This window comes from Haliotis cracherodii, unplaced genomic scaffold (genome assembly GCF_022045235.1).
Source record: "Haliotis cracherodii isolate W230 unplaced genomic scaffold, xgHalCrac1.p SCAF_2, whole genome shotgun sequence".
NCBI lineage: Eukaryota > Metazoa > Mollusca > Gastropoda > Lepetellida > Haliotidae > Haliotis > Haliotis cracherodii.
The window spans coordinates 6,027,061-6,052,244 of NW_027266275.1; the positions used below are offsets into that span (position 1 = coordinate 6,027,061).

The 25,184-nt window shown below is 42.0% G+C and overlaps 1 protein-coding gene across 1 annotated transcript in view; it reads right to left on the reverse strand.

Moving 5' to 3' along the window:
- Positions 1-329: 329 nt before the first annotated feature.
- Positions 330-25,184, reverse strand: part of LOC139469435 (eukaryotic translation initiation factor 5B-like) — a 29,060-nt gene continuing 4,205 nt past the window's right edge. The window contains exons 4-5 of the mRNA XM_071251601.1: positions 2,504-3,163; positions 330-355 (exon numbers count right to left, since the gene is read on the reverse strand). Coding sequence (XP_071107702.1) covers positions 330-355; positions 2,504-3,163 — 686 coding nt within the window. The remainder of the gene's footprint in view (positions 356-2,503; positions 3,164-25,184) is intronic.

Genomic DNA, 25,184 nt, shown 5'->3' on the forward strand with positions numbered 1-25,184 from the left:
ATTTTCAGTGATCGATTCAATTAACTTTCATCCCAATTTTGCCATTACACCATGCATACGTAAGACCTGTTTCGTCAGATATTCCAGACTGATTATTCTCTGTATGATGTCACTCAGCGATTCCACTTCTAGACACATCGATAGTGTCCAATTTAATCTGTGAGTGTTCCGATGTGAATTTACTCTGAAAGGAAGTTAGCCAGAGGATGAAACATTATTCCTTGCACAATGCACTGTGCACATCCATGTCAACGTGACAATGTGTCGTTACTCTTTCCACGTACGCATGCCAAAGTTCATGATATTAATGAGGTTGTCACGAGAATGTTTTACACTGTGGCAATAATGAAGTTATCTGGAGAGATAACAATACATCGGACATCTCATAACATAGCTGGTGTAACAATACACTGGTTGCAGTGCAAGCGGTGTGGATATATGAAAGGGGAGGCAACGAGAGTTTGGTTAGTTCAAGCACTGACGCATAGTGTATGTTGGTGCTTTGTTAGGGTGAGGTGACAGGCATATATATGTATACACGGACGCATAGTGTATGTTGGTGCTTTGTTAGGGTGAGGTGACAGGCTGATATATGTTTACACTGACGCATAGTGTATGTTGGTGCTTTGTTAGGGTGAGGTGACAGGCTTATATATGTATACACTGACGCATAGTGTATGTTGGGTCTTTGTTAGGGCGAGGTGACAGGGTTATATATGTATACACGGACGCATAGTGTATGTTGGTGCTTTGTTAGGGTGAGGTGACAGGCTGATATATGTATACACTGACGCATAGTGTATGTTGGTGCTTTGTTAGGGTGAGGTGACAGGCTTATATATGTATACACTGACGCATAGTGTATGTTGGTGCTTTGTTAGGGCGAGGTGACAGGGTTATATATGTATACACGGACGCATAGTGTATGTTGGTGCTTTGTTAGGGTGAGGTGACAGGCTGATATATGTATACACTGACGCATAGTGTATGTTGGTGCTTTGTTAGGGTGAGGTGACAGGCTGATATATGTATACACTGACGCATAGTGTATGTTGGTGCTTTGTTAGAGCGAGGTGACAGGCTTATATATGTATACACTGACGCATAGTGTATTTTGGGATATACATAGACACACAGTGTATGTTGAAATGAGTGATTAGTTGGTATATTCACAGACACTGTGTATGTTGTGTTGGTTGGTCAGTTGATATATACACAGACACACTGCACGTTACACTCAGTGATGAGTTTGTTAATTATAATTAGTTGTCGTGTACAAAGTCAAAGACAAAGTGGTGTATGTTTCACGGAGGGTGGTTAGGGCATATACAAATTAAAGTCAGTATAATTCACGGTGTTGTTCGACAGTGATTAGTTGATATGTACAAAGTTAAAGTGAAGTATGTTTCACGGTGTTGTTCGACGGTGATTAGTTGATATGTACAAACTAAGTTAAAGTGTAATCACGGTGTAATTAGTCGACGAGTGACTTTATGTCCCATCGGCATTGTTTCAGCCATTTGGACTTGATAAGTTGAATAATAAATGTACGAAGATTTTTTTACATACCGTCTTACATATGTCTGGCATATTGCTGAGTGCGGCGTACAACATCACAACAACATTCTTAGTTTCCTAATAACTATGTTCGTGACATCCGACGTCGTCATAACAGAGGTAGTTGTTGTTTTAACTACCATCCCATCTCTCTCTAGGGCAGGCATCAGGCACACCACGTCCTCGTTGTACCTGGCAGAGTCATGCACTGCTTCCGGGGCTAGGTTCCTGCAGAACACTTCGTATCACTACCAGGTGGAGAGTATTTTCAGTACAGAACACCTGTTTGTCTAGACAGATGTAACATGTGGCGGGGCAAGAAACTAGCTCATATGTAACTCCAGGGACGTTTTAGAAATGGGCGAAATCCACACGCTGATGTGTTTACGACCATCACTTTGTCAGATCTAGAAGTGCCTTGAGATTTTTTTTATCATTTTTTTTTCTCTCTTTAAAGCGTTTTACTTGTGATGGGTTCAAGGAATACTGCTTCACTTTAATTTAATAGTAGTGTGGGAAGAGTTTTTTTAAAATTTGAGGGTGGGATGTCTTAGTTCTTACTATCATAGCACATGCACATTCCTTCTTATAGCCTCGTAAGACTCTTTTCCCACTCCATGTGTCGGAGTTTCCCCTTTTCGATATGTTTCCAACTTTCCGGCGTTTATTGCCCCGTCTTTGTATTTCTTGTTGACATGGAAGGAAGTATTTCCCTTAAATGCCCGTGTGGATTCCCTATTATTCTTGTCGTGCAAGGCGACTACATTGTCTGGGTGTTTAATATTGTCATCTACGTCAACGCTCTTAGCAGCTACTCATAATATTAATCACTATTTGTCTCGCGTCCAGACTCGTCAAATAGCGTGGCTTTTGGTGATTGCCGCGTTAAAATACAAACAATCAAACAAACAAACAACTATAGTCCCTTGATCGCCATTCAATCCACCTTTCCATCCAAATTTCTTCCTCTGTGTCTGTAGTTCCGCAACTTCTTCCACCCCACCACTTCTCCATGTTTCCTTCTTCTCCCTTATCTTCTTCTCCCTTCCCTTCTTCTCCCTTCTCTTCTTCTCCCTTCCCTTTTTCTCCCTTCCCTTCTTCTCCCTTTCCTTCTTCTCCCTTCCCTTTTTCTCCCTTCCCTTCTTCTCCCTTCTCTTCTTCTCCCTTCCCTTCTTCTCCCATCCCTTCTTCTCCCTTCCCTTTTTCTCCCTTTTCTTCTCCTCCCTTCCCTTCTTCTCCCTTCTTTTCTCCTCCCTTCCCTTCTTCTCCCGTTCCTTCTTCTCCCTTCCCTTTTTCTCCCTTTTCTTCTTCTCCCTTCCCTTCTCCTCCCTTCCCTTCTTCTCCCTTCTCTTCTTCTCCCTTCTCTTCTTCTCCCTTCCCTTTTTCTCCCATTTCTTCTTCTCCCTTCCCTTCTTATCCCTTCCCTTCTTCTCCCTTCTCTTCTTCTCCCTTCCCTTCTTCTCCCTTCCCCTTTTCTCACTTTTCTTCTTCTCCCTTCCCTTCTTCTCCCTTCTCTTCTTCCCCTTCTCTTCTTCTCCCTTCACTTCTTCTCCCCTCTTTTCTTCTCCCTTCCCTTCTTCTCCTCCCACCTTTTCTCCCTTCCCGTCTTCTCACTTCATTGAATGTACTCAACCCCCCAAAATACTAGAATCTGTACTTTACTAAGAATGTGTTATCCAAAACATTACATTTGTTACATTTGACCACTTTCGAAATGGCATTGTGTATTCATAGCTTTTGGTCATGGGAGCAATCAAAATTTACACATGTCAGAGGGGTGCAAAAAGTATGTGATAGACTACCAGTTGTCGGACGTTCATGGAAGCCTCGGTGGCTGAGTGGGTTAGATCGCTGTCTTTGTGTGCTGGCGATTAGGTGCCTCATTCTGGCAGTGTCGGTTCGGATCCAGGATGGGACCCAACCCCCAAAGTACTAGATTCTGCACTTTACTAAGAAAATGTTATCCCAAATATAACATTCCCTTTATTCTAAGTCATTATCTTCCTTCTCTGTCGACTTCACCCTATCATCTCCTCGCCTTATTGCACATGGCAGCATCAAACTAAAGCACATAGCACTCAGTCATTTTCCTTGCTGTTATACCAGGGCAACCACGCACTTGTTGGAAACTCTTGACTCGATGTTGGATGGTTTTAGGGCGCCGTTGTACAAAACAACCTGAGCGCAAGGACTGTCGTAAGCCTATGTTAAGGTTTGGGAGTTACGATCGCCTTAGCCAAAGATCGCTTTGTACAACGTTACCCTGGGCGTGTGAGAAAAAACGATGTGTTGACATAGTATATAACAACATCCTTATCTGTCTTCTTTGAACACCTGGTGTCATCACTATTTGATAATGATTCATAAACACATGCTCATAATATAGACGGAATTGTTCAATCGTATTTGCTTTATTAACCAAAGCATTCGATAAATTCGCAGCTCAAGGCATCTCCACCTTATTTACTAACGGGAGTGTGTGAATGAGTGAGTGAGTGAGTGGGTGAGTGAATGAGTGAGTGAGTGAGTGAGAAACGGAAATCCACCTTTAACACCGTGACAAAAATAGCGTGACTTACAGACACACTTACATCCACATTAATTAATATGGGAATAAAAAATTCCCTACCCTAGTAGATGCTTGACACTAACGAACAAAAACTTTGGGCGTTGCTGAAATAATATCTTATTAATCCAAATGTCCCCAATACATTTAACTCAATATACAGGGTAAACATAAACATATAAACAAAAACGGAGTATATCAACATTCTTTGGAGAATTTACACTTCCAATCCATTCCGTTGTGTAAATATGAACAGCGTTCATTCTCTCCCCCTAACAACATGCTCTTATCTGCCGCTGTCTGCAGATTGTTTTTACAAACCAAAGAAACGAATTGTTTATTTGAGTAAGTGTCAAGACAAAAAGAATTTCGACAAATTTTCAACATCTTTATTCGGTTTCTTCGCTAGAAGCATCTTGTGTTCTTAGATAATTTCCCCGGCTGACGTTTTGATATAATTGTGTCCGATTGTGTCTGTCGCCGACTTAAGAGTGTATAGGAACAGTAAACATGTGGCATAGTTCTAGTTGATGAGTGCGAACTAAGTATTTTCGAAATTGGCAGTTCCAGATCTATTGTCTTGCCAAACACGATAGGAAACAAGCAGAGCTTTTGGCACCAGCTGCCAGGAAAACATCCTTTTGCCATTTTGTTCAATTCTTTTTTTGAAAACTTTCTAAATGAAACGCATTTTGATCATGATGAGATGGTCGCATTCCTGTTTCCGCGGGGTGATGGCAGATTATTTTTTGTAATGTTGTGATGACTTTTAGATACTTCCACATTTTTGGAATTTGTTCGGTAACAGAAAAAGTGAGATATGTTAAGCAGTTAAGTACACGTATGGAGGACAGAATTATTACACGGGGGACCCGAAAGGTTGTGTCACAAAGTACAACTCGCAGAGAAGTCCTGATTTGTAACTTATGGATAGATTGATTTTATTGGTTGGAGGTCTTGTTTATTTCTAAAGGTTGGACAGTTAAAAAGGGAGTGAAATGGAATTTAACGTCGCGTTCTAGATCATTGCACTTACATGTATATAGAGACATGCATGCACGTGTGTGTGTGGCTCCTTGTACCAGCCGGTTATAGTGCTTGCCCACTAGCAAACCAGTTATAAAACTCACTCACTGCCTCACACGCACTCATTCAAAACCCACCTCCCTCACTCACTCACTTACTTGCTGGAATATTGCTAAAAGCGGCGTATAGCCACACTCACTCACTCACACACTTGCTGGAATATTGCTAAAAGCGGCGTATAGCCACACTCACTCACTCACTCACTCACTTGCTGGAATATTGCTAAAAGCGGCGTATAGCCATACTCACTCACTCACTCACTTGCTGGAATATTGCCAAAAGCGGCGTATAGCCATACTCACTCACTCACTCACTTGCTGGAATATTGCCAAAAGCGGCGTATAGCCACACTCACTCTCACTCACTCATCCCCTCACTCACTCACTCACTCACTCACTCACTCACTCACTTGCTGGAATATTGCTAAAAGCGGCGTATAACCACACTCACTCACTCACTCACTCACTCACTTGCTGGAATATTGCTAAAAGCGGCGTATAGCCATACTCACTCACTCACTCACTTGCTGGAATATTGCTAAAAGCGGCGTATAGCCGCACTCACTCACTCACTCACTCACCCCCTCACTCACTCACTCACTTGCTGGAATATTGCTAAAAGCAGCGTATAGCCAATTACTCACTCACTCACTCACCCCCTCACTCACTCACTCACTTGCTGGAATATTGCTTATAGCGGCGTATAGCCACACTCACTCACTCACTCACTCACTTGCTGGAATATTGCTAAAAGCGGCGTATAGCCATACTCACTCACTCACTCACTCACTCACTCACACCCTCACTCACTCATCCCCCTCACTCACTCACTCACTTGCTGGAATATTGCTAAAAGCGGCGTATAGCCACACTCACTCACTCACTCACTCACTCACTCACCCCCTCACTCACTCACTCACTTGCTGGAATATTGCTAAAAGCGGCGTATAGCCACACTCACTCACTCACTCACTTGCTGGAATATTGCTAAAAGCGGCGTATAGCCACACTCACTCACTCACTCATCCCCCTCACTCACTCACTTGCTGGAATATTGCTAAAAGCGGCGTATAGCCATACTCACTCACTCACTCACTCATCCCCCTCACTCACTCACTTGCTGGAATATTGCTAAAAGCAGCGTATAGCCAATTACTCACTCACTCACTCACCCCCTCACTCACTCACTCACTTGCTGGAATATTGCTAATAGCGGCGTATAGCCATACTCACTCACTCACTCACTCACTCACTCACTTGCTGGAATATTGCTAAAAGCGGCGTATAGCCATACTCACTCACTCACTCACTCACTCACTCACTCATCCCCCTCACTCACTCATCCCCCTCACTCACTCACTCACTTGCTGGAATATTGCTAAAAGCGGCGTATAGCCACACTCACTCACTCACTCACCCCCTCACTCACTCACTCACTTGCTGGAATATTGCTAAAAGCGGCGTATAGCCACACTCACTCACTCACTCACTTGCTGGAATATTGCTAAAAGCGGCGTATAGCCACACTCACTCACTCACTCACTCACTCACCCCTTCACTCACTCACTTGCTGGAATATTGCTAAAAGCGGCGTATAGCCATACTCACTCACTCACTCACTCATCCCCCTCACTCACTCACTTGCTGGAATATTGCTAAAAGCGGCGTATAGCCACACTCACTCACTCACTCACCCCCTCACTCACTCACTCACTTGCTAGAATATTGCTAAAAGCAGCGTATAGCCATACTCACTCACTCACTCACTCACTCATCCCCCTCACTCACTCACTTGCTGGAATATTGCTAAAAGCGGCGTATAGCCATACTCACTCACTCACTCATCTCCCTCACTCACTCACTTACTTGCTGGAATATTGCTAAAAGCGGCATATAGCCACACTCACTCACTCACTCACGCACCCCCTCACTCACTCACTCACTTGCTGGAATATTGCTAAAAGCGACGTATAGCCACACTCACTCACTCACTCATCCCCCTCACTCACTCACTTGCACCTGCACAACTGCACCCGCCCTATCATGTATGGCAACAGTCCGCGATAAGAAAGCTCGGTGTTTCAGGATGTAATAGCTGGAACATGAGATTTGATTAAATGTTTCGTCATAGTCTGAAAAAAATGAATTCAATTATAAACACGGCCGTGTGACCCTGGGACAGGAATGGTTCTACAAAGCCATGTACATTTATCACTCAAGAGACCCGGAGATAAACTCTACCTTTATCTACAACAGTCCATATCAAGTGTGTTTCTCACATGCAGCAATGCAGCCGCTCACTTGTCTGCACCATGCCCACTTAATCACACCAAAAGAAACCTCAAGTTTAGATCCGTGTCATAGTATAAAATTTAGTGACCTATTTTAAAACCGCTTATCAGGCCAATTTAAAGATATACTCTTATGTCGCACAGAGGGACCATTCCGGAGGAGTAAATTGTTTCAAGATTTATAGTTTTGCTTTATCGGACGTATGGGTGGGTTGTCTCACGGCCCTGGGGGTAGGGAAAGTAGGATGTGAGTGTCACGCGTCCAACTGTGAGGTGGGAATAAAGTGGCAATAAAGGTACATGTTGACCGTAAGAGGCAGTGATTACTTGTCTAAATACAGACTGGTTGAACAGATAGGAGAGAAGATTTAGGTGTAGAAAAGGGAAAAGTGTTTACGGCTATCATCTCTTTATATTTGAACACGCAGCCCTGATCTTGTTATAACTATATGTTATACTTATATGTGAATGTTTCTTATATAGAAGACGGCACCATACCATTGCTAGTGCGGTTAGGACTCAGGTTGGATTGATCTTCAGCAACCTACATGTTTGTCGTACGACGCGACTAACTGGTCAGCCCCGACGACGCTGCTCATACTATCAATCTCTAGTTTGTTTGGTCCAGACCTGAATATTGATAGACCTTTGACATACTGTTGGGATAGTGTTCATTGCGTGATTTTGAAGTTTAATAAACATTAAAACAAACAGGCATCCAACTCAGACGTAACCACCCAGGGGAACGCTGAGATATATGTGACGGTGACTCTTGGCAACACTCAATCACTAACTCGCAGACGTAATGGATAATGCAGATGAAGATATCATATTTAAAAGAGTGATCCCTGTGTCTTGATCTACCTCGTTGAGAGATCACATTTGGTGTAGTGTAGGGGCGGTCGGGTAACCTAGTGGTTAAAGCGTTCGCTCGTCATGCCGAAGACCCGGGTTCGATTCCCGACATGGGTACAATGTGTGAAGCCCATTTCTGGTGTCCCCCGCCGTGATATTGCTGGAATATTGCTTAAAGCGGCGCAAAACCATACTCACTCACTCACATTTGGTTTCAGCTCATTAATGACAGATATAGAGGATATTGCATGTGCCGAGTGAAATATCATCTTTCACTCATCGAGTGACGGGGGAAAGAAGATAGTTTCACGAGTGACGTTGCCAAGAGTGAAAATGTCCCCTTTTCCCCCCGTCACGAGATGAGAGAAACATTTCACGAGACACATGGAATATCCTATTTATAATATACTTTTTGTGCAGTTGTCTACCGGAAAATTAAGTTAGTTCATTACAAATGTAAAACCTTGAAACGTAAATTCTCCCTACCTGACACACAGGGAAAGCTCACCACCCCTTGTATATGCACCTTAAAAAATAGTTTCGTGTTTGCAAAATCTTAACAAATATAAACAAAAGTATGAAAAAATATTTATGGTCACGAAAATGTTTTATCATACATTTAGATAAGAATATATACAAGATCAACTTTAACAAAAAAATATTCTTGAAAACTTGGAAACTGATGTTGGAAGCGATAGAAAAGACGCTGGTCAACTAACAAAAATGGCGCTTTTCGAAACGAATAGTCTCGATGAGAAATTTACAGTTTATAACGAAAGATTTTCAAGAGAATAACAAACGGCAAGAAGTGATAGTAACTCCTTGAATGACCATCTGTCATTATTTTGCCTTGTCAATGAAGAACTAACGTTACAAGCACGTCAACAGTACGGGCCAGGCACTTACGACAAAGGGAGACAATTTAAGGGGAGGTGACTCTTGTATGACAAGTCAAACAGTTAGGTTCACTGCTGTGAAGTATCAAGTGCTGTGTCCACTGCAGCGAAATATCATGTGTTATGTTCATTGCAATCAAAACATCACTTTTCTCATCTTCAGAAAACCCAGTCTTTCACACTGAAATATATCATAAATAATTTCACCCTTGGTGGTAATTAAATTACTCTCGCCGCCATATATGTCTGGGACTTGATGCAATCTGACCCCCCTCTGAATCTTCAGCGTCATGTATGTTTGAAGTAATTCTTCTATTTCTATTTTATTTTGGTAAAAATAGTTTATCTTTCTACGAATGGAATAAAATTCGTCAAAATACGTACTGATTCTCTTCAAGTGATGAAAGATTATCATTTCTCGACATTTCATATCTCTTTTGTGGACAGAATGTGATATGACTGTAAGTACGTCATGACCATATCACAGAACACGTAGTCAGAACATCGTTACCATACTTGGCACACGTGCGCACATTAACAATCTCGTCCACGAGCGCCGATTTAGACAAGATGGCGTTCTTCGTGTGTTGGGAGACCACTTCTTTCCCTCTTAAATAATCATTGGTTGTCCACGTTGAAAATCAGACCGTTACGACGTTTCATTTTGTAAAGCGTAAACTTAGTCTAAAATTGTCTTCCTTCTGCTGGAGGAACAAGGAAATGTTTGTTATCTCATACAGGTGAAATAACCGCGAACACGACCTGCCCTATACTGTTGCAATCAACAAACGGCAGGCTGTTTTTATTCCGATATTGTATGTAATTAGCACGCTATGTAGTCACGCCGCGCAGGCTGTATGTGGACTACCTATACTGATATCTCTCACCTTCTTCACGCCTATTTCGTTTTCATGATGTCATAAACACTTCGTATAACTTCTTATCTCGGTGACCCACCTTCTTTCGGAGCACATTACTCCTAATTTCTGGTTTCCGAGAAGATACGCAGGTTTCAATTCTTAAATAATGTTGATGCTATCTCAGCCAGGGAGAGGAATGTTAAACATTCATAACAATTCTTATCAACTTTTTTTATGATGATATACAGCGAATGTGATCTCTATATCACGATACCCGATATATATCAAAATGTGCTTCAGAAGCACTTCTCATGTGAACTTGAACGTATAAAACATAGCCTCTTTATTTAAACAGGTTTTCGCGGAGTATCTGGTACTGCGTTGACGTTCGTCCTACGCTGTCTGGAAAATCTGGTACTGAAGTTCCCTCCAGAGTATCTGGTATTGAGGAAAACGTGCGCCCCTCGCTGTTTCCGGGGAATCGGTAGTGAGGATTGCTTGCGTCCTTCACTGTCTCCTGAGAATCTGGTACTGAGGATCACTCCACAGAGAATCTGGTACTGAGGATCACTCCACAGAGAATCTGGTACTGAGGATCACTCCACAGAGAATCTAGTACTGGGGATCATTCCACAGAGAATCTGTTGCTGGGGATCACTCCACAGAGAATCTGGTTCTGGGGATCACTCCACAGAGAATCTGGTACTGGGGATTACTCCACAGAGAATCTAGTACTGGGGATAATTTCACAGATATTTGGTACTGGGGATCATTCCACAGAGAATCTGGTACTGGGGATCACTCCACAGAGAATCTGGTACTGGGGATCACTCCACAGAGAATCTGGTGCTGGGGGTCACGTGGGTCCTGGTGAACAGTTACTAAACTGTCATGGAATTAATTGAGTTAAAAAGAAAAAGAAGATAAATTATGACAGAATAACATTATTTTATTCCACAATTCTTAGATCAAAAGCCTGTTAGACCAGTTAATGAACCAGTTACTAGAGTTGAAAATGTCCACAATTGATGTTGATGATCATGATATGAACACATTTTCTTCCAGTCGACTCGTAAGTCGTTGCTATGCTGATTTAAATACCTACCCAGAGTGATGTACTTTAAATATTTCAAATATTTAGTGGCGATTAAATTTCCAATCTTCTGCCAACCGCCAGGTAGGCTTGTGGGCCACGCCTATTCGAATAACACATGTTGAAACAGATCACGGCTAGTGCAAGTCAAAGGATAGGTTTTGCACTGTGCTCATTAGGAGCAAGTGGAAAGAACGAGAGAGAGGAAGAAATAGTGTCCCTTTAATCAGGCCAACAATATATACCTGGAGTTCAACATTCAAAGCGTTTCTGCTAATGGATCCAATACAAACAAAAGATCCCATTACCTTAGACTCTCTCCGAGCTCTGTTACCAAATACATTCAGGTAAATCCTGAGTTACATGTAATTCTTGTATGATGTTCCGATTGTATAAATCAAATGTGGAACAACTTTAAACGTTATTATTTAGGTAGCAAGTGTATTTTTCCTAGTCGTATTTGGGAATTTGTGGTCTTTATTGCATCAAAACTTCATTTAGAAAGTCCGCATCTAGAGTCTAGTTTACATCAAGCTTATCGATTTCAAGAACTGATCTTTACGAGCCCACCCGTGAGAGGCTAATTGTTCGATATCTTTGGCAGCACATGCATAATGGGCTTAAGTTGATGAATTAAATAAATATACACGTGTCGATGGCACTGATACGCGACACCTCGGAATTGTCTGGAATGTCTCGTCATGTCAATTTCGTCGACTTCCATTGAAGTTTGAAGTGTGTTGATGGTTTGATGGTTTCCCAACATGGCGCAATGTGTTCAGCAAATGATGGAAGAAAAACGAATGTGGTTAATCCTTAACAAGTAATTATCTGGCTGAGGAATTCTCAAACTGGGACAAAGGGTTCTTTGAAGATTTTGCCAACATGTTTTGAAAAACACACAAGACTTGGAATACAGATCGTTCTTCAGTTTCTTCACTTGATTAGAAAATCACATGGCCAGATGTAACAGACATGTTTCAAAAGTTACAATACAACATTGACAACTGAATTCAAATCCATTTATTGTTTGTTGAGGAAGTAACAGTAATAATAGCATCAATATCAACACTGCACAACAATATGGTATGACTAAGAGATCCAGTTGGTTGCAGGGTCGCTTTGCACCAAATCAGTTATATCACGGCGAGTAGGACAAGTGGGGGGGAAAGGTGAGGTGAGGTGAAATGGGGTTTAACGTCGCGTCCAAGATTATTGCACTTATATAGCGACGTGCATGTACGTGTGTGTTTGTGTGGCTGCTTGTACTAGTCCGGACTTATGCCGATTTATAGTGATAGCTCACTGAGATACCATGCCGCAGTTTAACATGAATACCCGACTCAGACACAGTATACTGACTCCGAGCCGACCAGTCCTTGTTTGAGCCCCTTAATGCCGAGCGCCAGACAGGGTAACAACAAGTACCATCTTTTAACGTCTTTTGGTATGACGCGGTCGGGGACCGAACCCCGGGCCTTCCGCTCTCCGGGCGGACGCTCTACCATTAGACCACGGAGGCGGTCAGTGAGGGGGAAAAGCATGTAGTGAAACAAAACTTGGATGTCTACAGTTTGGGTGAAACCAACATGCACAGATGTGGGGCTTGCAAGTAGACAATTACAGTCAAAATCAATCAAGGCTTGAAACACACGATCACATGATTCTGGAACAACAAGGGAAGCAACTCTGAATGGCGAAATGCGGTGCAACAGAAAACAGAACCTCTCAATATGTTTGGAAAGACTACATAAACGTCAAATATGGTTGCTTAATGTTCTTGTGGGATATGGCGTATGACGTTGGTGTGCAACTTGGTGTGTTATTAGGTCCTGGGATGAAAAGATAGTGTTAGACGCTTGGTGTCTCAAAGTCACATTAAAGGGACTGACATCTAAGTTTGTTATTAACATGATTAATCAGTTTGTTTAGTTTTAGATTGTCGACTTAAGCTGCCTTGTCCGTTTGGTACAAAAATAAAACCGCGTCTCTGCTATTGCCTTAACACACGTGGCCCGGCCGTCTTAGGCGCCGCAACTCACTGTGCGGAGTTGCGTCCCTTGCTAGAAACCCATGATTCGAATCACTGTTTCTGGGTTTGTCAGCACCATACCCGTGCTGGCGGGTTTCTCCAAAGTGGTAAACGTGTCTGACCTGCATCACCTCGGGCTTTCCTCCCACATGCAGCTGACACGCGTGATATAAATGAAATTGTGTTCATAGAGTCATTACCATAATTCATTCACTATTTGAGCGAAGCGACTATAACTGACTATAACCACTAAACTTAATATTCTGGCCTTCAGTTGCATTACACAAAACATATCCACGTGACACCACTTTATCCTTACTGTCGTCCAAGATGCGGCGTTAACAGCAAACTAACCTACTCATACATTCTACTACAAGTGTGTATATATAGCTATCTACACGTTTTCTTCAAAGTAGAAATATGTCATAATGACCACTTGAATCTTATTCATAAATTCCTCACATTGTATTGAATTCAATATTGGTCAAGACAGATGACGATTATCGAGTTGGTTGGATTGGTGAGTGTCCACACCAGACAGATATAGTCATACAGCGTTATCCCTCCACCAATACAGCGAGTGTATCACATCTTTGCCACAGCTGTTAAACTAGACGCATGTTTGAAGTAAATACTCGATTTCTTTTCCTGTGTATTACATGCCCGAGAAGAAATACATGTTTCCTGTCGCCGCAAAACATTAATAACTGAACCAACTTTGTCACATTTTGTCCCAACATAAAAGAGAATGTAATTCAAGATTTATGTTTTTATCCCGCCAAGATTTAAACATTTTTCCAAGTTTATTTTCAGAAAGAACATGTTTGGAATAAATGGGTTCCATTTACGAAACCATGCGTCAGAATAAAGAAACCACAAATGAAATAGTTATCATTCAGCCCAAACAAAAAAGATTTAACGGAAAACGGTTTTATAATTTAGTGAGTTGAGTTGATGCCGCTTTGAACGTATTTTAGCCTTATGTCGGCGTATCGGGTTTATGCTGTGGGAAATATAATAAATATATATATAAAACGTCTTGAGTATTCACCGACATAGATTCCATTGGGTTAAAAGGCACAACAGCGGTGAAGAGTACATGAATGGATCACCGAGAATCAGTGATGGCACCTGGTGTTCGGGGAAACATGTCCTGCCCCCAAATCCAAAGAAATGACTTTAAATTAGATCACCACCTTAAGAAACCCCACGAACAGGGGTATTGCACTGACAGGCCAATCATCATAATATGGATGATTTGGTCTTCAAACAACCGATCTGAAGTACTGCACATTGAGTAACATCGCAACTAGAGCTTTAATAATACAGCCGCGTAAATCACAATACATGCTTGTAGCCCAACTTGTTTGAGCCACAACACAATATTTATATTTAATGGAATAAGATAAACAAAATGAGCTAGAGAGGAACGAAATTATTAAGTTTGTAACTCAAATATGAACAAACGTGATTGTAGCAATACGCAATGTCTGGCTATTTCCTTGAGGAATGTTTGTATTACTAGTAATGCAAACTATTATGTATTTGTGGATGTTTATTATCATTTGTGCTTTGTTTATGTTTGTTTAATATGAAATTCACTGTAATATTGATAAACGATATGAGACTGACCTTTGTCAGTATTCGTCAGGTTTGAAGCAAAACATTCTCCTACGTAGGACTTAATATGGACTAGAATAACTATCTCCTACGTTGGGCTTAGTATCTCCCTCCCTTCTCCACTTTTTCTCAATCAGGCCCTAACTGTCACATACAGAGCTCCCCACCGATGAGATATAAAACTTCAGCTTGGTGTTAAACTAACTTCTTCCTAAATTGGGCATATTAAAGACAGTCAGTGACGCGACACCATAATTTGTAGCAGGATCACGAGGGGTACGCATGCTTTTATGCGTACCAAGTGAGGTTTTATACTACGAGCCGGGGGCGAGTGGCATAAAAACTAACGAGGGACCCATAAAACCCCATGTACCTCAAATGATACTGCTGCAACGAATTTATCTTACCATGTTTAATCGGAAAGACGTCCGCCCGTATCCCCCCTCCAAAAGTTGTATACATGTATGCATGCATTGCCGCTCAATGCTTTTAGTTATATATATTTTTAGGGCGGATACGGGCTGATTTCTAACCTTTTAATATGCTATTGTGAAAGAATTAAAACAAATTCATAATTGATAGAAAACAGCTGTTCGATTCAGTTGAGGTTAACTTGTGCTATGTCAAGTTCCTTTCTTTGACTCAGAAACGGCGCGCGGTTTTTTGCTTCGAAGCGGGGTATGAGGTATTTTTTCACCCGCTGAGAAATCCACGTGCAGCCTGTTTTCATCGTGGCGGGGTATAAGAGATTTATTCTCCCTTTCAGAAATTTATTTCTCTCGCATGCAGGATACATAGTATTTTATCAAGATCACGTGGAACAATCAAATCCCGTCATTCTGACATGGAGGTATGATAAAAACAATTAAACGAAATTGAATCATTATGTAAGAGTGTTTCAACCGGTCGCGTATGAGAGCGGAGCTATGAAACTAATTGTATTATGCACGTTGAGTTAGACGAGCGACCCACGTGATCCCAGGTCTAATTTCTGAGACAGAAAAAGACATAAATCAGAGACGCCATGCTACGAATCTTAAACTGGGCCCTGAAAAACATGTGTCACTCCATGGGATCAGGGATTTTTTACAGAGAAATGTATTCGTTTCGTTGTGAAGTTAACTGTTAATGCTAGACCAGAGAAAAGATCAAAGGTCAAGCCAAACACCGCTTTAAAAAGGTATTTCCGCAGCGTGTATTGTGGAATATATCCACGAATGGTAAACCTTTTAATTTACTCATCGGATAAATACCTTCATCTGATATTTGCATAGTTATAATACACTGTAAGGAAGAGAATAAATGGATGTCAACTTCTTTATTATGAGGAACACAACGTTTCGGAGTACATGCTTACTCCTTTATCAAGTGAATAAAGGAGTAAGCATATACTCCGAAACGTTGTGTTCCTTATAATAAAGAAGTTGACATCCATATATTCTCTTCCTTACTTTAATCACTTCTAAATGCCTTTCAAAGACCAATAATACACTATGTTAGTGTGACAGATACAACATTGTACATATTTATTCTATTCACCTTCAGTATCTGCTTTTAAGTGTTTAACTTTTATGTTTAATCATTAGTTAAGATAGATTAGATGTAGTTAATGTGTCTTTCATGTTGTAAGCCTTAACAAACCCAAGCCACGAGGTGCTCAACTGATTGGCCAACCCAACCCTCAAAGTTGACCCTTTGTCTCACTGCATGTTCTCAGTCTGCACACATTTCCTGCACAGACAAGTTGACAAGTGAAATCATCTAAAAACAGGTTAGTTTAATATGTATGTGTATACTTGTATTGTCGTAATTGCAGTTAAATGTTGAAGTATAATAAACCTATAATACTAGTGAGTGAGTATGGTTTTACGCCGTTTTTAGCTATATTTCAGGAATATCACGGCGGGTGACACCAGAAATGGGGTTCACACATTGTACCCATGTCGGGAATCGAACCCGGGTCTTCGGCGTGACGAGCGAACGCTTTAACCACTAGACTTCCAGACCGCCCCACCTATAATACTAAACTTAACTAAACGTGTTTAATATTATCATATTCTCAGTTACAATCTATTTAAGTAAATGTGGTAAACAAGACTTACAAATTGTAAGCTTTGGTAATTACTAATATATCACTTTTCTGTCTCTTTATTATTGTATGTATGAGGAAGAGTGTATGCGTTGTTTTACGGAATAGGCTATGTTTTAAATGCTTTTGTGATCAGTTGTTTATAATATACAGTCTGTACTATACGGGATCTGGAGAAATATTTTAACGTGTATGTAAATAGTTGTATTAGTCATTGTTATAAAAGTATATGTTTTATTCAGATATCCGGAATTATAAGTTGCGGCGCTAGTAGGGGAGACACCCCAGTCTCACCCACAGGGTAGGCACATAATAACTTGTATAGTCAGTTTCTATATTTGTGTAACACATAAGTGTGTTACACCCGTAAAGTCATGTATATGTATGTATTTTGAAAGAGATTTGTAATCGCTTTCCACTTAGAATAATTATTCATATATTAAATTATTCTATTTGGTTCTTACATCAGTTAACAGATTATTGTACAGTATAACAACTAATATATGAATAAGATGTGTTTGTAATGTAAAACGGTTTGTAATACTGTGATGTCGATGACTGCATTATGTATATTGTTAATATTACTTATCATTCCTTTAATATGTTTCAGAGTGTAGATACTAGATAGATAAATATATGACAAATCCATTGGCGGAATAAACGCCTCTCACCCGTAGCGTGTGTTTGCCTATCACTCGCTCACTGCCCTGCTACATTAATAATTATCTAATGAGTGAGTGAGTGAGTTGGGTTTAACGCCGCTTTTAACAGTATTCCAGTTATATCACGGCGTGTCAGCTTAATGTGGGAGAAAAGCCCGAAGTGATGCAGGTCTCAGACGTTTACCACTTCGTTGAAACTCACGAGCACGGGTATGGTGCTGACATACCTAGAACCATAATCGGGGCGAACCGGGATTCGAACCCACAATTATAGGTTTCTGGCGTGCCCAAGGAACGCAACTCTGCACAGCGAATCACGGCGCCTAAGACGACTGGGCCACCCGTGCCCCCAGTTATCTAATGTACACTATAACCGTCCAGGACCAGTATGCTAGAAACACTGACACAACTGACAAAACTGCTTTTAGCGGCGAAATAAACGTTTGAGGATTACCCGGATCATATTTGTTATCGACACAGTGACGTTATACGCTGATATTCATTATGTGGAATTGTAGTAAGAATTAGCTGCATTGTCTTCTGTTTGTATCAGCACCCTTTAACCGATTCAAAGTTATTAATCTGGACTGTTTAAGGGGTTAATTCTGCCTAATATCATTTAGGCAATTAGTTAATAATTACCTATTAAATAATAAAATAACATTACTGCGAGAGCAGCCCCGAATAGTAAATAAACAAACATCATAAAGCCAACGCTATGCCGACCGTTATCGTGTGTTGAATGCAAGCCTTGGACAGGCACATAATGATGACAGCTATTGTTTCAACGCACATAACAGCGGACATAAAACTGTACCTTGTTGTTTAATAACAGGCTGCGAATGACCCAAGGCGTGAATTACCGACCATGGGCCACACGGGTCGTGGTTGTTATGCAGTGTGTCTTCTCTAACACTAAGTTTGTCCAGTTGCAACGTACATCAACCATCCGATACGAGGCACCGGTAGAGATGTCTCTTATAACGTCATCTGTTTTGAGGAGGGTAAAATATGGTTTAACGTCACGTCCAAGATGATTGCATTTATATAGTGACGTGCATGCACGTGTGTGTGTGTGGCTGCATGTAATCGTCCAGACTGATGCCGATTTAAAGTGCTAGCCCACTGAGATATGGAAAAATGGAAACGACCTTTGCATCAGAGATTTTGAAAATAGTGTAAAAGGAATCGGTTTATATATCACAAGTGATTTCAAGACAGTTTCCTTTTAGCCGGAGATGCTGCATTATTCCAGTGTTTGGGCCAAGATAAATTTCTTTAAAACCATACTCCCAAAGACTAATAAGATTACACACATTCAAATACTTGCACTTCTTTTCATATTTGGAAAGAATTCCACCATTTCTTAAGACAACAACCTTCGTCTTATCCATGTTTACTGATAACTTATAATCAAAGCAATATTCTTCCAAAATGTCTATTCTTTTCTATAGACCAAGCGCTGTATCAGCAATAAGTATTACATCGTTTGCAAACATCAAAAGGAAAAGCTGTATGAGAAAAAGCTGGATACCAGGTCCTTAATTCTCTTCTATTTCCCTTGCAAGATCTTTCTGATATACAACAGTACAAGAACGTAAACACGTGCATGTAATCAAACGAAACGAGATGGCATTCTGTATATATATCTAACAAATTTATCTCGAATATAAAATGTTGAAAAGATTAAGGCATAAAAGGCAATGAAAATTATAGATATGGATCCCTGAAAGACTGCTTTCTCGCTCTATTGCATTCTTGCTTTGTTACTTTCTCTCATTCTATCGTTTTCTCACTCTATTGCTTTCTCGCTTTCTCGCTTCTTCGTCTCGTGTTATCGCTTTCTCGTTTCGTGTTGTCGCTTTGTCGCTTTCTTGCGGCCGTAACTGAAGGCGGGAAAGTGATGCCCCCTCTCGGGAACCATACCAACCACCAACCACCACCTTCAAGCCACCCTCCATCAGGATACATACACCTTACACCATCCACCCATCTTCCACCTTCCACGAGGCACATACATTATCCACCCACCGCCCACTATCCACCACCCACCACCTACCATCCATTGTCCATTGTCAGCCTTCCACTACCGAGCATCCGTCGTAAACCACCCACAACCCACCATCTATCTTCCATTCACCACCCACCACCCATCGTCCACCACCCATCGTCCATTTTGCATCAACCATCCACCATCCATCCTCATCGTCCACCGTCCATCTTTCATAGTCCACCACTCATCGACAACAACCCACCATCCATCTTTAATAGTCCACCACTCATCGTCAACAACCCACCATCCATCTTTCATAGTCCACCACTCATCGTCAACAATCCACCATCCATCTTTCATAGTCCACCACTCATCGTCAACAATCCACCATCCATCTTTCATAGTCCACTACTCATCGTTAACAACCCACCATCCATCTTTCATAGTCCACCACTCATCGTCAACAACCCACCATCCATCTTTCATAGTCCACCACTCATCGTCAACAACCCACCATCCATCTTTCATAGTCCACCACTCATCGTCAACAACCCACCATCCATCTTTCATAGTCCACCACTCATCGTCAACAATCCACCATCCATCTTTCATAGTCCACCACTCATCGTCAACAACCCACCATCCATCTTTCATAGTCCACCACTCATCGTCAACAATCCACCATCCATCTTTCATAGTCCACTACTCATCGTCAACAATCCACCATCCATCTTTCATAGTCCACCACTAATGGTCAACAATCCACCATCCATCTTTCATAGTCAACAATCCACCAGCCATCTTTCACCATCCACAACTCCAATCTACCATCCATCTTCCATCGTCCACAATCTACCAGCCATCTTTCAAAGTCCACCACCCAACGTCCATCCAACATCAACCATTCACCTTCCATATACCATCTACAATTCACCATCCACAACTCACAATCCATCTTCCACAATCCACCATCCATCTTTCATACTTCAACACCTATCGTCCATCCAACATCAACCATATCCCATTCACCTTCCATATACCATCTACAATTCAACATCCACAACTCACAATCCACCGTCCATCGTCCACAATCCACCATCCATCTTCCATCGTCCACAATTCACCATCCATCTTTCATACTCCAACATCCATCCACCATCAACCATCTACCTTCCACCAACCATCTTCCATCGTTATCCTTCCCATACGCAACAATAGGGGCAGCAGTTATATGCAACGGTATTTATTTAATATTCTACAAGCAATTACTAGTACTGGGCTTTGTGACAGAAGGTTCTGTGTATTTCATGATTGAAAACATGCTGTGTTTGCAAGAATCGCTGCACTGTTTACTCATTGCACGGCGCAGAATTGTTTTCATTCCATGGAGAAAATACGAGGAGCAATTGTAGACATATTTTGACACTAAATATGCTCGTAATGATGAATTGCTCTTTTTAATCCTACTACTGCGTTTTAATGAGTAATTCATGTGGTTATGAAATAGACGATTAATACCTCTACACTGTTTATGCCCTGACAAGAAACTTTTGTCAATGATACATGATATACGGTAATAACATTTTTTCTTAAACACTTTAAGACGTTTACTGTCTGTGAAGCGTGTACACGATATAGCTGAGTAATCAGTAATGATAATCACCATGTAAACTCATACATTCAGCTGCTGAGATGCAATGTCACTTTCAGTCGCAGAAAACACTTAATTCAATACGTGAACGCAGAAAACTGTCATGCCAATTGTTACCTTAGAGTGAAAGTTCAGTGTACGTCCGGTTTGATGGCGTCATTCCTGGTTTCAAAAACGTCAACCTCAGGACAATGCCATGCCTCTAGCTAACTTCACTTATCTAAAGTAATCGTCGCTTCCGGTGTGAATACTTCCGGTTTGAGGAATACACATACATTGTGAAGTAAGCCACATCTCACTTCCGGGCTCACCTTCCACCTTATGGATGAAGTTTTTTACCTCACAAAAGTGTATCGACATTGCCCCTGATAGTCACTTTTGTATTTGATATGAATTGACAAAGGGGTATATGATTCAAATAAGTTGTAAGCCTGTAATTATTCTGCCCAACCGTAAATCTATAAATTACGAATGCCATATTTTGTCAAAAAACATTTTTCTCTGAATAAGCTTGTTTACATTCATGTCACTGTAATTAATCTGGACTTTCAATCTAAATCACGAAATACAAGGGCTTAGTATTAATTAGCAAATAGGTGGAGCTGAAGTGTAAAGTGTGTTCACTAAAGGCAGCATCTCTAATGCACGTTCAATGACCTTCAGGGAGAAGAAAGTCACTGATGGACGATGGATGGATGGACAGGTTGCTGGATATAAGGTAATGTTTGTTTGACTCAAATCAAAATGAAACATCTCATTGTCGGCTATTGGGATGTAATAACCTTGGGCTCTGTTGGTGGCTGGTTGGAGTATTTTAGTGTGGATGGCTTCTAGGAGTTTCCTGATCTTGTAGTTGGTATGAATGTTCGTGAGTACGTTGATGGTGTTCAAATGGATGCTGTGGTCTGGATTTGCTTGAATATGGTAAGAGACAGCGGATTATTACATCACAACAGCCTACCCATTGTGAATTGTTTATATATCTTAATCCTTCTCATCTTACGGGTCTTCCAATCAACTTGTGAATACCAATCACTGTATTTCTTTTACCATCATACCTTGTGTTTTTCTATATGTTCTAATATGTATATCATCAGGCTACATACTTCAACCTTATCTGTTGTATAAACACTAATCTATCATCAGGGGCGCTGCAGTAGCCTATTGGTTAAAGCGTTCGCTTGTCATGCCGGAGTCCCGGGTTCGATACCCCACATGTGTCATATTGTTGGAATATTTCCAGAAGCGGCGTAAAACAATAACCACTCACTCACTCAATCTACCATCATTCAGCCTTGTCAGTTATAAACAAGCATATGACCTCCCTACTTTAGTGTTAGTATAGAAAACGAAACGTCACATTCACTGTAATAAAGAAGTTTTCACATTCAGGAACTATCTCCCTTGTTTATCAGACTTCTGAATGCCACTTAAATAAAGTAACAAAACATATAGGTTGCGATTGAGAAGCCTAGCTCCGCTCTCTTTTCAAGTCGAAATCCAGGGTTCGATTACTGTTAAATGCGGCGTAAAACTTTACCCACTCACTCCATGCACGTGGAGCTCCTACCCTCCAAGTTAACGGAAGTTAGCTATCCACTAAGGTATGCATATTTTAGGAGACAAACAGAAACAGAAACATATTTTACATCGTAAGGTCGCCGAAGGTTGTTTTGTGTCACGTGACAGTCTCGTGCGCGAGACTTCCAGTCTAGATTCCTTGCAGTAGGGGGCACAGGTGGCCCATTCGTCTAAGGCGCCGTGATTCGCTGTGCGGCGTTGCGTCCCTTGGGTACACCAGAAACCTATGATTGTGGGTTCGAATCACGGTTCGCCCCGATTATGTTTCTAGGTTTGTCAGCATCATGACCCGTGCTCGTGGGTTTCACCGAAGTGGTAAACGTCAGAGACCTGCATCACTTCGGGCTTTTCTCCAACAATCAGCTGACACGCCGTGATATAACGGGAATACTGTTAAAAGTGGCGTTAATCCAAACTTACTCACTCACTCCTGGCAGTGGTTAGGGACTTGGATAAGGCGAATGGCTCCAATCGCTTGATATCCCACACAAATGCAATAAGGAGATTCTTTTCACATTATTGCTTCTGCATTATTATTGATACTGTTGTGCCTAGTCTCTCGTGAACAACACAATAACGCTTGTGTTTTAACATGTTAATTAAAGCACGAAAACCTCATTATATCTCTTGGTAGAGACGGTGGCGCAGTCATTGATGTTCATTTGGAACAGGGTTATTGCGCTTGTGATGTTGGTGTTTGTTGGAAAAGACAATACGGATCATAAAGTGGACACACTCTGCTGGACTCGACATATGTGCCGTCCTTGTTAAATATATGCTCACGCGTGATGTTGATGCAATAAGTGGAATAGGATTGGTTGCACTCTGCCAGTGTGCCCACTCTCGCTGTTGATGCAATAGGTTGATCAGGAAGGGTTGCTCTCTGCCAGTGTGCTCACGCTTGCTGTTGATGCAATAGGTGGATCAGGAAGGGTTGCTCTCTGCCAGTGTGCCCACTCTCGCTGTTGATGCAATAGGTGGATCAGGAAGGGTTGCGCTCTGCCAGTGTGCCCACGCTCGCTGTTGATGCAATAGGTGGATCAGGAAGGGTTGCTCTCTGCCAGTGTGCCCACTCTCGCTGTTGATGCAATAGGTGGATCAGGAAGGGTTGCTCTCTGCCAGTGTGCCCACGCTCGCTGTTGATGCAATAGGTGGATCAGGAAGGGTTGCTCTCTGCCAGTGTGCCCACGTTCGCTGTTGATGCAATAGGTGGATCAGGAAGGGTTGCTCTCTGCCAGTGTGCCCACGTTCGCTGTTGATGCAATAGGTGGATCAGGAAGGGTTGCTCTCTGCCAGTGTGCCCACGCTCCCTGTTGATGCAATAGGTGGATCAGGGAGGGTTGCTCTCTGCCAGTGTGCCCACTCTCGCTGTTGATGCAATAGGTGAATCAGGAAGGGTTGCTCTCTGCCAGTGTGCCCACTCTCGCTGTTGATGCAATAGGTGGATCAGGAAGGGTTGCTCTCTGCCAGTGTGCCCACGTTCGCTGTTGATGCAATAGGTGGATCAGGGAGGGTTGCTCTCTGCCAGTGTGCCCACGTTCGCTGTTGATGCAATAGGTGGATCAGGGAGGGTTGCTCTCTGCCAGTGTGCCCACGTTCGCTGTTGATGCAATAGGTGGATCAGGAAGGGTTGCTCTCTGCCAGTGTGCCCACTCTCGCTGTTGATGCAATAGGTGGATCAGGACGGGTTGCTCTCTGCCAGTGTGCCCACGCTCGCTGTTGATGCAATAGGTGGATCAGGACGGGTTGCTCTCTGCCAGTGTGCCCACGCTCGCTGTTGATGCAATAGGTGAATCAGGAAGGGTTGCTCTCTGCCAGTGTGCCCACGTTCGCTGTTGATGCAATAGGTGAATCAGGAAGGGTTGCTCTCTGCCAGTGTGCCCACTCTCGCTGTTGATGCAATAGGTGGATCAGGAAGGGTTGCTCTCTGCCAGTGTGCCCACGCTCGCTGTTGATGCAATAGGTGGATCAGGAAGGGTCGGACTCTGCCAGTGTGCCCACGCTCGCTGTTGATGCAATAGGTGAATCAGGAAGGGTTGCTCTCTGCCAGTGTGCCCACGCTCGCTGTTGATGCAATAGGTGAATCAGGAAGGCGTCACTCTACTCTTTCAGTCTGTGTAAGTATCTCTGACCAATTCCTGTGACGTGAATAATGTGTTCCGAAAAACACTGTGACACATTCATTTGTCCTCGGGTGTAAATAAATGTCAATGGAGATACTGGATGGTCTGAAAGAAAAACTAATTTTGGCACTCCTCCTTCCAGAGAACCCAATTTCAACCCTGACTGAATAACCATTACCCGGTGTAGTGTTATCTATTGTAAATGTTAGTGTTCAGACAAAAAAATGGGT